The sequence below is a fragment of the Protopterus annectens genome, chromosome 5.part1 (assembly GCF_019279795.1).
Source record: "Protopterus annectens isolate FY-2018-M chromosome 5.part1, PAN1.0, whole genome shotgun sequence".
Classification (NCBI taxonomy): domain Eukaryota; kingdom Metazoa; phylum Chordata; order Ceratodontiformes; family Protopteridae; genus Protopterus; species Protopterus annectens.
The window spans coordinates 410,518,468-410,532,966 of NC_056736.1; the positions used below are offsets into that span (position 1 = coordinate 410,518,468).

The window sequence follows — 14,499 nt, forward strand, 5'->3', positions numbered from 1 at the left end:
CTAGAAGAATTTGTCAGCTTGTTCAGCCAGTGTGTTGCCATATTAGTCACAGCAGAAGATGAAGCAGTTACCCAACCATTCTCTTAAAAAAAATCCTCTCCAACTTAAACAAAGTGATATAGTATCTTCCTTCAAAATGAATAGGATACTGGGATATATATTAATAAACTCACCCCAAATATGACTGGCATATTGTTTCTTGAAAAAGGAGACTATATCACAGGTTAGACACTGACGAGATGTAAATGACCACATGGCCCAGTTGCCTTGTACATTCATGATTCTATGATGTAGAACATGCTTGCTTAGATATTGGTCAACCTTTTTTGGCTGGTATGAAGGACAGTTTGCTTAAGGTACTTGATTCTGTCAGTATAACATGTCAACATTCATAGTGCATAAGTCACTCTCCTGCTACCTTCTGAAGTGAGGTGAAACCTGGTAACAGGTCCCAAGGGAGCTCTAAGTCAGGCTTAAAAGATGGTTTCGTCTAATGATATCATGCCCTTAGAGAATGCAGACATAAGGTTCCCTTCATGTAAAGGCAATGCAATTCACAGATCCTCCTGGATGAGAAAACAGCTTCAATAAAAGCAGTCTTCAAAGAGAAACATTTAAGTTCAGCTTGAGGGCACATTCAGGTGGCTGCTGTCCAGTCTGCTCCATAACAAAACTAAGGTCTTGGTTAGAGCAGAGAGGTCATCTAGGCAATTTGATGTGGAGGACCCCTTTCAAAAATAAATTAGCTGATGTCTTAGCAGAAATTAGTTGAGCCAGACAATGCAGGTACAAATAGCTGACAAATGCGCATTAATCTAATCATAAAAACCTCTTTGTTAAATAACTTTTGACAACTATTATAAAATTTGAGACATGAACAAGAAATGGGGAGTACTGCCTTATTTTCATGTCAGTGTGACAATCTAGTCCTTTCTGAATAAATATGACATGCTGGTTTAGATCTGTTTGCTTCTTTTAGGACATGTAATACATCTATTGAAAAATATGACCTTGTGGAACATGTTGAGAAATTGAAACACTTGATATAGAGGTGCAATAGTATCACAGTCTGCAGAATGAGTAGTTTGCAGTGAAGGAGAAAGGCCATCAGGTTCGCTATTGCTATTGCAGCAAATAAGAGAACAAACCTTGCTGTCACTACTTAGGAACTATCAAAGTAAGTTCTGAATGTTCTCTTCTTACATTTAGAACTACCTTTGGAATGACAGGAATCATTCATAGACAAGTATTACATGATATACCACACTGGCATCACTCATAAGAAGGCAACATAACTGTAGAGAGATCTCAGCAGTGACTAATTGACCAGCCATGCTCTTTTTGGTGGACAGGTTGCGAAACTGAACCTGCATTACCACAGGACAAGCTTTACTTTATCATCTCACCAGTGAGACCCGACTACTCCAGCTTTCATTGGAAACACTGCCATTATCAGACATGCATTTCCTCCTCTGGACACCAGGGACGTTGTTCTGCTCCTTGGCATGCTTTGCTCTTCTTCCTGGATGGCATTTGCCATTCACAGTTATGAAAAGCTCTTAGTTCTGATCTATGGCATGCTTACAAATACTTGAAGTTTAAATCCATTCCACTTCAGGTTGGTTTAGGACAGTTTTCGTCTGCTAGGCTCAATAGCTCAATAACTTGTCAGGTACTAACGTCCATTTCCCTATCACTTGCTGAAGTCCCTCTTATGGGTCTGTTTGCAAAGCCACATCTGCATACAACAGCTTTGTTGATCTGTACCCTCCAACCAACTTATTAATGTAGTTTATCACCAGTATGAAAAGTAGGAGGCTCAGAGCTGAACCCTGATAAACCCTCACTCCCACTGAGGAGCCTTTTGTGAGTCTGAATGCTATTATGTACTTGAGTCATGGGGTCCTTGTATATACTTTGCACTAATTCTACCGGTGTTTCAGGGACTTATCATACCAAGAAAGCACAAATCAACTTTCTTGGAAGCTTGACATATGTTTTCGCCAGGTCTAGGAATACTCAGTTGGACTCTTTCCTTATCTCTTAGCTTCTCCACTGTCTGTCTCACTGCAAATGTTGAATCAGTTGAGCTAAATCCAAACTGCTCATCTCCCATCTTGCTTTCAACTAGTCTTTGTGTTTGCTTATACTTCACCATCTCCAGCAGTTTCATGCAATATAAAATAAATCTGATACCTCTATACTACCCACAATAAGGAATTTCCACTTTGCTCTTGTACAATGGCACCAGAATGCTTCTCCAGTCATCTGAGACATGCCACTCTTTCCATACTACTGTGAGTGCTCTCAGGAGCCATTTCTTCTCTAATTTACTCACCATCTGGATCATATCAGCTGTAACCTCTCTGACCTTCCTGACTTCATTTTCCGTAGTGCTGCTCCTACTTCTTCTAGGATGGGCTCTCCTTCCTCTTTCATCTTAGGCTGTGTATGTGCCATCGTAGCTTCTTTGGGGTTTTCTTCATTCAGAAGCTGCTGTGCTATAACTAAATTCATTGGTAGGGGGCACCATTTCATCATATACCTAGATTTTAATGCTACCAAGAACAACTGTTTGGTGCTAAAATACTGAATCAATGAGGAATTCAGTGAACACCCACAGGAATGTTCTTCAAGTAGAATACTGGCCAGCAGATGTAGGTTAAAATTATCATTGAGCCAGGTCTTCATAGTGAATATAAGGTCAATATTACATAACAGGTCTGAGATGATACCAGGCGTATTGCAGGTAGGCCTCACATTTGAGAACTGTAATAAGGGCCGCAGAGGAATGGGCCTCAAGAACTCGCAACTTCTAAAAAAATCAGAACCCTTGGTAATACCAAAGAAGGTATGTGATTGTTTGGGGTATTGTACCCCAGAAGGATGAGGTTGGGAGCATCCACAGTGACCAAGTTTTTTTTGCCTGACCCCATGTCTCAGTAACATATGCAGACACCTGCAAAGGGAAAAAAAATGGAAGCTAACAGATGATGAAAAGTAAATTAGAAGAGAGGTAAGGTTAGCTTATCATAGAAGTGAATAATAAGAAACTAACAGAATTGCCACTGGAATGATATGTAACTGGAGAACTATTAGAAAATGGATTACTCTGGTGGGAGAACAGAATAATAATACAAAATGGAGCAGTAAAATATAGTACAGTGGCAATGAGAACAAACAAAATAAAGTGAAACAAAAAATAGTAGACCACAGGAAAAAAAAAACAGAGAACTTAACTTGTGGAGATAGCAAAAATGATTCTGGGTAGCTAGCAATAAGCTCTCATGAAAGGACAGTAACCAGGTTCTGTTCCAGGAACAGTGTACATTAGCCCTAGTACCTATGTGCATTCTTGGTCGTGTCAGTCAGCATTTTTTATATCCTTTCCCTCTGATTCTTATCATTCCAACGGTAGTTCTAAATATAAGAAAAAAATCAGAACTTATTTTATTTCCTAGCTGGCCACAACAAGGCTGGTTCTCCTAGTTTCTGCAGATAGTAACAGAGGACCTTCTGGCCTTTCCCCTTCATTTCAAACTACTCATTCAGCAGGCTGTGATACTGTTCCACCACTACATCAAGAGTTTCCTTCTCACAACATGTTCCACAAGGCTGTACTTTCTCAGTAGATGTCTTACATGTCCTAAAAGAAGCAAACAGACCTAACCTCAGGATGGAACACCAGAGGGATCCATGTTATCAGAGTGTTGCACACTCGGGTGCCTTACAAATTTCTTCCCATTGTTCCTTTGTAAATTATTTTCTCTTTCCCAATATTCTATATGCCTTAATAATTATTCCTTTTTTTAAGAGCAGCTTCTGTTCAAGACTCAGTAAAAACTTAAGACTCCTTTATCCTTTTCGCATAGTCTCAATTCTGTCATCAGTTCCTGAAAGAGAAGGCAGGGTCTAACTTCAAGTTCAAAACCATTACTTAACCTCATCCTACTCTATTACCTTTCCCTCCCAAGTTACTTGGTTCCCAGTATCTTGGTTTCCTTGCTTATTTCCTCTTTTCCTATTTTCTACACCCTAGATGCAGACACAGCTATTTGCAAAATCCCTTTTCTCCATTTCATGTGCTGATTTATTGCTTAGAATACTTTCATTTACTTTATGATTATAATATTTCTGTTTTATTTTCCTTAAAGACTAGTCTGTCTTCCTGTCATGAACCCCCACTCCCCACTTCATTGACATCATTACTTTCCACATTGATTGACAACCTTCTGCTTCAATTATATATATGACCCCTAACTTCTCAGTTCTCTAAGGTACACCTTCAAATTAGGCAACACCAAACCAAATTTTTCATCTTCACCTCCAAATAAATTGCTTAAACTCTTTATAAGGTATGGGCCACAACTTCTCCTCTGGTTCATAAAAATATTTCAAACCTGTATAGAAGACTGAGGGGAGTAAAACAATTCACTGCTTGTCTCTTGCTATCCATAATCAAGAATATCCAGTCTCTCAGTTTTTGTATTATCTTTTGTTTAGATTTTTTTCTTCCCCATGTAGCCATAGCTGCCATAAAATAATACATTTTAATCAATACACCAAAATCCATCATCTTATAATGTTTCTGGAAGTACAGATGTTGTTTAACCAATTTATGTATGGGTACATAATTTACTGGTACAGCCTTTATTTAGTATTCGTTTATCTTATATTCCTCGAAAACATGAAACTATTGAAAATTGTTTCACAACACTGAAATAGCCTTTTCTGGCTTTAAGTACAAAATAATATTATCTGCATACAAAGCTAACATTTCTTGAGTACCATGCCAGTTACATCATTGAATTTATGATTCCTTTATTTTCTTTGCCATTGTCTCTACATATAAAGTAACAGGACACAATTAGCTTGTATAAGTCTCTTTACAAAGGGTTGCCACATCATTTTGAATCCCTACTTTACATGTTATTCTTCTCACTGCTTTTTTCACTGATTGATTATATTTTTTACTGGTTTGCAATACGCTCTTCATTTTCAAGGTCTTTTTTCAATCACTGTGTTAGGATGACTGGATGTTTGTAATTTATCTATAACTAATTTCATAATATGTTTCATTGAATATATTTTCTGAGTTTTCATTTGGTTGTTTTCTTATTCACTGAACTTTGTAATTGTTTTACTATGGCTTCAATTAAGCAAATAGCATGGAAATCTCCAACATCTTAAAAAATTTAAAGCATGGCTCTGCTCAAAGAAGCAGGGATAAAATTATTTCATAGTGAAGTTATATCTCCCCAAACTGATGGGTTTGTTTCACAGGAAAAGGTATCTATTTTTTTATGCTGTTTGCCCTTGCTACCTGTTACCAGTCAGTAACCTTCCAGCCAATTGGCTCATTCTTTTCTCATCACCAGTACAAAGGTTTAATGGGAGGGGCCATCATTCAGACGGTGATCAAGGGTGACTCAAGGATTTTCACTTAAGCCCTAGATTCCCTATGAAAAATCTGTGAGAACAATGGCATGTAGAGCGCCTTTCTGAGCTGAGGAGGGACATTTAATGGCTTCTTTGTACAGGTTGTTCTTCAGTTCTACAAGGGACATTGTCAACAAGCTGCCCATCCACTTCCCTCGTGCATGAGAAGTAATTTCTCCAGTTGCATTAGAGAAATTGCACTTCTGTATGTGCTCACAGAGTACCCTGCTACCCCCCCCCCACACCGATCAGGCCTTATCCCATTACTCCTCTTCCTTTCTCCTCCACTACCCCCAGGCCTCTAACTGAATGCCAGTCTTGGGTCAGAGTAAAACCTCCATCCCTCTGCACTATAGAGCCAAGCAAAATATTAAACTATTGATATTTTGCAGTTTGGATGGCCTAACAGACAAGATGATATTTTGCAGCTTTAAGTCGATTATATATGAGCTGCTGATTAAAATAGGGGAAAAAACGTATGATACTGGAACCCAATCTACACTACAACATTTTGAATCTGAAAAAAAAAATATTTGAAACTCAATGTGACCCTTGGAGATTTTATGCTTTTAAAACACCAACATATATTTTTAATAATGAACATAAACAAAAAAAAATGTTTAAATCCTGTTGGATTGAAGCCACACATCAATATATTATTCAAGGGTAAAGGCTGCCATTGAAAGACATGCTTACATATTTTATTCTAAACAACCATATTAAAGATTGCCACCTGATTCATAGGATTAAAGCTGTGACATGTAGTTCCTGTTGTACAGGGTTTGATTCTCTCTGCTGTCACTTCCCTGATGTGTGACCTTGAGCAAGTCACTTAACCAGGCAGTGCTTGTGGGCAACTGGTAATTTATGGTAGACTCCTAAAAGATCCCCTGGACTGCATGCCTAGCAACTACCTGTGTTCATAGGTATATAAACATAAGTTGTAAGTACAGAGCTCAGTAATTCATTTGACAAGACCATTTTGGACAGTAAAATTCTTTATGATCAAAACTGAATTAAATAAATGCAAAAAAAGAAACTGATGTTATGTTGCAATTTGAGAGACAATAGCACAGATGAGGCATATTGTTTTGAAGGAACATAACCAAAGAAATGGGAGAGATGCTTTTAACATCTCTGGGCATCTGCATCAGACCTTCTGCATGTCAGGTTATTCACATTTTGGCCCCATGTCCAAAGAAATTTTCTAATGTTTTTTTCTTCAGCTTTGGGGTACGTAATGAACAATAGTCCAAATATTATTCTCAAGTATAGCAACCCTCTACCAGCTTTTCTAAAACCAAGGAAGTTACAAGAGGAACAGAAACTTGTGTGACAGACAGAATGGTGCAGCGTCTAAAAAAGTTTTTTTTTTTTTTTTTTTTTTTTTTTAAACTGTTTCTTCAAAGACTTGTCCATCTTTTCTACTTAAAGAAGGTTTTGGTTTACATAATTATTGATTCATGAGATTTCATTTTACCAAAATTCTACGACATATCCGACTATGAGTTTCATGACATTGTTTATTCAGTTCTAGACTCTGGACTATTTTTCCTCAGTGAACATGCCTAGACTGCATATCATATCCAGAGACTTGAGGCCTTGTGCTAGAAAACTTCAACAATGAAAAAGTCTCCAAACTGTAGATTTGTCTACAAATCTAGATTTTCTGTTGATTTTTTCCAGCACTGACACTACTACTTCAGAGTAATGTGAATGTTTTACCTGTGATACTGATTTGGATAAATGTGATAACAATGGTTATAGGTTAATCTCCATGCTTGTATTCTTAATGTGAGAACTACATTTAAGCCACTTTTTAATAACAAGCCTGCTAATAGGTTTATTTATTATAGCTTAGTATTTATTACAGCTCAGATGTGATATGTTGTCTTTTAGATGAGTTGGGTAAAAATAAAGCTGTAACTTCTAATTTGACTCAATATCAGTGGTACAGATTGAAAACCTTGCCAATAATTATAATTTGACAGTTAAACCTGCATAGAGAGGGAAAGCCATTCTTATTTGAATAGTAGTCAATGTATCAGGATGCATTTTAAACATTTTAATGATGTTTACATTTATTGTAAAACCAGCAAGAATGCCTGCTTAACTTCTGTTGATAGTTCCACAGAAGAATATTTGTGCTATCAGTTATTTTTTGCATTTGTTCTCAGCCCAGACTAAATAAATATTGCGGTTTGCTGATAATACTGAAAGATATTACTGCCCCAGATAGACCATTTGTACCTGGATGTGGCAATTTCTTAGAGGCAGTGGTTTCTCCTTGTATTTTAAAATCATAACAGCATCATACGTTTATAGAAACTGGCTTTTGTAACATGGGAAAAGGGCATGTTTTTGCGGCTACAGCTAATGAAACTAGATTTAATACTAACATACAACATTAGTATAGTACTGGAGTTTTACAACATTCTTGGGGACACATCTGTGTCTCATTTAGTTTTTGAGTTTAGTAATGTTTGCCTTCATAATAATGTTTTACTTGTCTGCAGGATTACCTACATGGTCTAATTAAAAGGCTATATAAATCAAAATAGCTGCTTACCCATCTAATAACAGGTAAATGTCATAATATTTACTAAACATTTTGTCCTCTCTACAGCCTACACCATGAACTACGGGAAACATGAAGTTTGCAAGATTCTAAGCGCCTGTCTTAAAAACAAACATAACTACTTTTATTCAAATGTTTTAGTTGTCCAGTGAGACAATGATAGTTTTAAAGATAAATTAGTTCAATTAATAATATTTTTTCAGTTTTGATAATAAGATATTTAAACAGTTGAAAGGCAATGCCATGGGTGCCTCCTTTGCTCCTTTTTATGGTAATTTATTTATGATTTAAGTATTTTTTTTTAATTTAACCTTATGACTTTCTCAAGAGTCGAGATTTTACTTTATTTTCATTATATCCATAATTTAATATTTCTGCACAGTGGAGATACACAAGGATGTTTTTTTTAAAGAATTTTACTGTTAATAAGCTTAACAGTCACTTCTCCTATAAAACTGAGAATATCCAGGTTGACACATTTTCATCTATGCCTCAGAGACATTGTTGGCTAGCAAATTTTAAACCAAATTATTTCAGAAATACGTGTATTATTTTTGGGTCTATATTAGAAGATCGAACGTTTAGGTGATCGAACACCTAAATATCAATCTAATATCAAAAGCAAAAAAACAGCGAATGGCCGATTTAACGCAGGTAAAGATTTCCCTTGGCCGTTCACCGGATTTTGCCATTTCCTATACTGTAGAGCGATCTCAGAGTTGGTACATTTAGTTAGGAGGGGTGTGGGGGGCACAGTGTCCAAAGGACGTGTTTCCCTGGGACATTCGCTGTTTTCAGATTTGATATTAGAAGATCGATGTTTAGGTGTTCGATCACCTAAACATTCAATCTTCTAATATAGACCTTATTTTCTACACAGGACTACCCACCATTCTGCACACACTCTTGCAGCTCTCCATTATGGGGACATTTTGAGGATAAGACAAATGCAAGACCTTCTTGCAGCAGCTAATTATCATTTTTTGGTTCTACTGAGGAGTGATGTGGAATCTTGTTTATTGCAGGATATGTTACAAAATAAGTTTGAATTATTAAGGTGTACAAGGTTACCACAGGTCTTATGGTAACAACCCTGTTCTAAAAGATAATGGCGTTGCTTTTTTTTGGTTTGGAATATAGCTTACTTTCTGACAGCATCAATGAAGTTGTGAAGAAAGGCCAGACAATTCTTTTAGAGAACCCCTCATATATGACCATTTTTCCAGCTGATCCTAGTTTTTTTATTAATGAGGTAATATTAATTATTTCTTGGTCCATAGCTGTTTATTAGAGATCTAGCATTTCACTACAGTAATAGGTTTTCCCACGTTGCGCACATTCCCTTGAGGATGCTGCAGTGTGTGTTCCTATGTGTTCTTGAAGTTTAATTAAATTAATGGTATAATTCTTTTTTTTTTGCTTTTTTGACCATGCTATTTGTTGATATCTGGCCAATAAGCCCATCTGCTTCCAATCACCAGGGTGAGGGTCAATCAAGAATGCTCATCATTTAGACAACCATCAAGGGTGATTTGGGGTTTTCTATCTCCTATTTCCACATATGCACAACTAGCTGCAAGAAGGGGTAATGCACTGGGCTGACCATGAAGGATCCAAGTCACAGTCAGGGTTCTGCACTTCTATGGCACGGAGCCAGGCTGAATGGTGTAATTTTTTTATATCTTTGTTGTTCTCTCCTATAAAAGTGAGGATATTATTTATGCCCCAAGACTTTCCAGCAATCTCCCCGGGCATCCGCTGAAAAAGGACCTACGTTCAGTTGGAATTTCCCGGTAAACAAATGTAAATAAATAAATAAAATAAACAATCTCATCTTATATTAGAGAAACAAAAAGGAAAACTAAGATTGCAGGAACACCTCAGGGGCATTATGAATAAAAATGGTCAAAATCATTTGGCTACGTACGTTTCTTGAAAAACTCAGTAATGCTTCTACTGGACATAAAGCTATGGTTTTAAAACATGTAAGAGTTAACCTTAAGGATGGGCAGACCCTGAAACAGATTTTACCCAAAAAGACTCCACTGTTATTCTCAAATTTCATAGACTAAGTCCATTTGGTTTTAATGATGACTTAAACTGGAAGTGCATATTAATTTAACTGTTCTTTCACTGCTGTTTACATTTTTTTTATTTTACTTTCAATTTTTTTTTTTTGATTTCATTCTTTTTTCATTACATGATTGCTTATTTAATTAAGGGGTTGGGAGGGTGGCCTAATGGTTAAGGTGTTTGCCTTACAACCACAAGGTACAGGGTTTGAATCTCACAGGGGATAATTGGCTAGGCTTAAAATGGCTTGCAAGGGCAGTTAGCCTAGTACTAATCTATGAATCTATGAAAAACTCATATATTATTCCTTTAGGACTTTTTTTCAGTGAAGTGACTGTATGTTTTAATGCCTGTCAAGTATCCATACTTGTTTTTCTAATATACTTCATTACATATCTTAATAGTTCATTATTAACTATGTCAAGGCTAATGACCAGTCAAAATGCAGACACCATAATGAATGTGAAAACTCTTAAATCCAAGAATGTATCTAACTGATTTTTAAAAAACTTGTAATGAAGTAAATTGGTGAATAAAAACCTTGAGCTCTGTCCCATAAGTGTACCACTGTGTTAAATATCTTGTTTTCAATATTGTCCTTATATTGCCAGTTTTACATGTTTCATATGTTCTTCTAGTAAGTTTACTTGTATTCAGTATTTCAATATTTAGCATTATGTGAAGTTCTTTGTCAGAGCTTTATAAGCTAAACACAATTTTTACTCAGATACCTATGATTGAAAAAGGCCCAAGCTCTCAAGTCTTGATTGACATGTCATACCTCTACAATCTGGGATTCCCACTGTAACTTTACACTGAATACCGAAGTAAAAGATCTTCCCTATTGTGTAAACAAAAGAGCACATTGTACTCCGTATTAGATGAGCATAAACTGTGACAGATTCTTTAAGATTTCTTTATTTCTTGTAATAAAATTCTTGAATATTAGACCAGTCACTTAAAATGCTTTACCTTTTAGAGCATTGGACCTAAATCTGTGGTTGTTAGAAACATAATACCCAGAATCCTTATATTCTTACAATTCCTGCAATCCTTTTGACCCTAAATTCAGACTTAATTTAACCTTTGATATCCCAAAATATAAGGCAGTATATTTATCCTGATTAAATTTTAACTCTTTTTAGTTTAGTCACAACGCAACTGGGCACAAAGATTATTAAAGCAATTAATGTCATTAGGAATAGTAACTGCACAGCCTGTTTTAATATCATCTGTATACTTACCCATCCATATATTTGATACTTTAGGAATTAAGGAAAAAAACTAAACTGATGGAGCCCTGCGGAACACCTTTATTCACTACAGCCCATTTAGATGTATAATTCTCAATTCTTAACTCTCTGTGATCTTTCACTCAACCAATTTGCAACCCAGAGGATAATATAAGGGTTAATTCATGTGCTTTTACATAGCATCTATAAAAACGGAATGTAGTATACTATCAAACCACAACTGCAGATAATTCCTTATCCAGTGCTGTAGATATACACATCATAAAAATCTATAATTATGAATGTTGAATGGTTCTGAATAAATCCACGTTGTGAAAGGTCCAGCTAAATCATGATTTAAGACAAATAGTAACCACTTTTTAAAAACTTCCCACTGAAGAGATTAAACTAATTTGTATATAATTAGTGACATTATCCACCAGACCCCCTTTATGTATAGGAATAACTTGTGCAAGTTTCCAAGTATCAGCCATGCTGTAACAAATTATTAAATAAAGATGTTATAGTGTTAAACATACATCTACTGCAAGTGGTCCAAAAGGACCCAGAAATATTACCAGGGTTCATACCACTATCTTGTTTAGTGCATCCCAAAGAAATTCCCACAGTGTTCAGACTGAAAACAGGATACATATGATCATCAATTAATATACTCTGGTTGGATGTATCCCTATCTCTAGGGGTATCTCCCACCAAGAAGTGGTTATTAAACATATTAGCCAATTCTACACAAACATGTAAAACCTCACCATTACAACAATAGGACCAAGTGTTTTATCCTTTTCTCTTGACTGACTCACATATGAATAAAATGTCTTTGTAGATGTTGAAAGTAAATTCCTTTTGCACTGACTTTTTAGCTGCTCTCAAAGATGCCTTCAGTTTTCTGTTTGCCACATTATATGATCTTTTTGTTGTACTACTGGTATCCCTTCTACAAATACTGGATGACTTATTTTTTCTTCTTCAATAATTTTGAATGCATTAGTTCCACAATGAACGTATAAACTTCACTGATCTATTAGCTGTAATGTTCTGCACCTACTCAGATGAGTGCAACATATATTTTCAAAAGCCTGCCAGCAATGTAAAGCTTTATCTTTAATTATAATTACTATATAAATATAATTGATTCAATAAATTGTATTAATACTGTTTATTATGTTTTAAGTCTAGGCTGCTTTTTATGCAATGCACTTTTCGTGGTTCGAGACAATTCCTTACAAGCTAGCATCTAGTAATAACAGAGCAGTCTCAATGCTCATTAGAATGATGGAGTCACGTGCCTTGCAATTCTATGGGTGCTATAATCTCAATTTTACTTGTCAAAAATAAACTTTTTCTAAAACTGCCTCCCCTTATGCACCTTCTTGTGCTGGGATACTACTGGCAGAAAGTAAATCCTACTGAGCAAATACAAGGTGTGTCACCCTTTTTACAGTCACAAGGGTTGAAGTCTAGGGTAGGACCTGTGACTGGTTCTGTCCCACACTTTGTATCGCTACCTTCCTCTGAAAAAATATTTTTTCTATTTACGTGTATTTTCTAGGGTTAATGCAAAACTTTTCATGCTTTTTGTCCTTTTTTAGGGAAGAACCTAGTCTCGGGTATTTTTTCCTGCCAGCGTATTAGCAGAAATCCACTACACAAGGAGATGTTTACAGTGTTCACAAAGTCCCAAAGACTACTTGATCATGTAAATAAAATGTTCTTATTAAACATCTTGCATTGGTCACAATTATGATCCCTTACTAGACAAAAAGACACTATAAACAGTAGTCCTTGAATTGGGGGGGGGGGGTAATTGCTGATAATCTTCTTCTGGGACATCAATAGCCAAATAAAATTATGGAATAATTAGCAAAGATAGCAATCAAATGAGTAAACATGTCCAAAACAGACATATTGAAAAAGCCAGAATGCATACCTATTGTGCCTTCATATCTGCCAAGAATGCAGTTACATTACCCTGAAAAATAACAGTGTTTTTTATGGTCTATTGTGATCCATTTCTCATGGAGGGATGCTGCATTCTGGAAACTGATATGCAGTTCCAAAAATCCTGGTTATGCTCTTGGATGCTGCATTTTTAACTTCAGTGATACTACTGTGCCAAACTTTTTCCAGCTCTTGTATATGCAGTTAGACTTTGACATCAAAGAAATATAAAGGTGCACTTGTTTAACAAAGTAGCATTAAGAAATATAATACCTTGAACAACCACATCAGGTTTGTGAGCTGTTGCAAATCTTCTATTCAATGGATCAATTTCACCTGGTGCTAAAAATCCCTTGTAAGAAAAAAAAAAAAAATAAAACAAAATCTTTAAATACAACACAGAGAAAATACAGACCTATTCAGGTTAAAATAATCAGATAAGTTTTAATAATAACTATATTATATAATATATAGTATAATAATTACTAAGTATAGTGTCAGGCTTTTGCACAAGCCCCCCCCCCCCCCATGTCACATCCTCACTGGTGAGGTTAGACTTCAAAGCTGTCTCTTTTGAAATAAAAATCAACTCAGTAAACCAACAGCAAACCCTGTAACATTTATGAATTATTCCAAAGCAAACTACATCTTATTAAATAACAGTTTGTCAAAATTCAATGCCCTTCCCAACCCGGAGTTCATAGCAACCTACATGGAATTTTTCACAGAGATGCTGTACAACTATGCAAGAAGCTGTAAAGATGCTGTTGTACCTGCTAGAAGTAACCCCAAAACAAAGTATAAAAACAAACCACAAAGATGGAATCCTAACCTTAATAGGGTATATAATGAAAGGTAAAAAAGTCATGGCTAAAATCAGGAAGAGCATCTCCCATAATGACAGGTCCTCTGTAATTACAATAAATAGGAAACTAAGAAGACTTAAGTCCAGCAAGGCTCCTTATGAGGTCAAAATAGTTGCACCGGTTAAAGAAAACCACAAGGCCTTAACAGGCGATGTTCTAAACAAAGGCAGTAGACATATGTATGCAGAACTGACAGTCAGTGGTGCCACCTTTACTGAGCATAGTGATGCATTGATTTTGCTGGCTGAAAAATTCAGCTCACACTTCACCCCCTCCAACCCCCCCCCCCCATGAAATGCCTCTACTGGCATGACTCCCCCAACTATTAACAGGAAACAGGTACTGGTGTTGC

The 14,499-nt window shown here is 36.1% G+C and overlaps 1 protein-coding gene across 4 annotated transcripts in view; it reads right to left on the reverse strand.

Annotated features, from left to right (window-relative positions):
• The window catches only part of PHKA2 (phosphorylase kinase regulatory subunit alpha 2), a 1,461,438-nt gene that overhangs the window by 810,222 nt on the left and 636,717 nt on the right, over nt 1-14,499 (reverse strand). For all 4 annotated transcript variants that reach the window (XM_044073068.1, XM_044073067.1, XM_044073065.1 and 1 more), the window contains exon 15: nt 13,555-13,633. In XM_044073068.1, the coding sequence (XP_043929003.1) occupies nt 13,555-13,633 (79 nt within the window). The remainder of the gene's footprint in view (nt 1-13,554; nt 13,634-14,499) is intronic.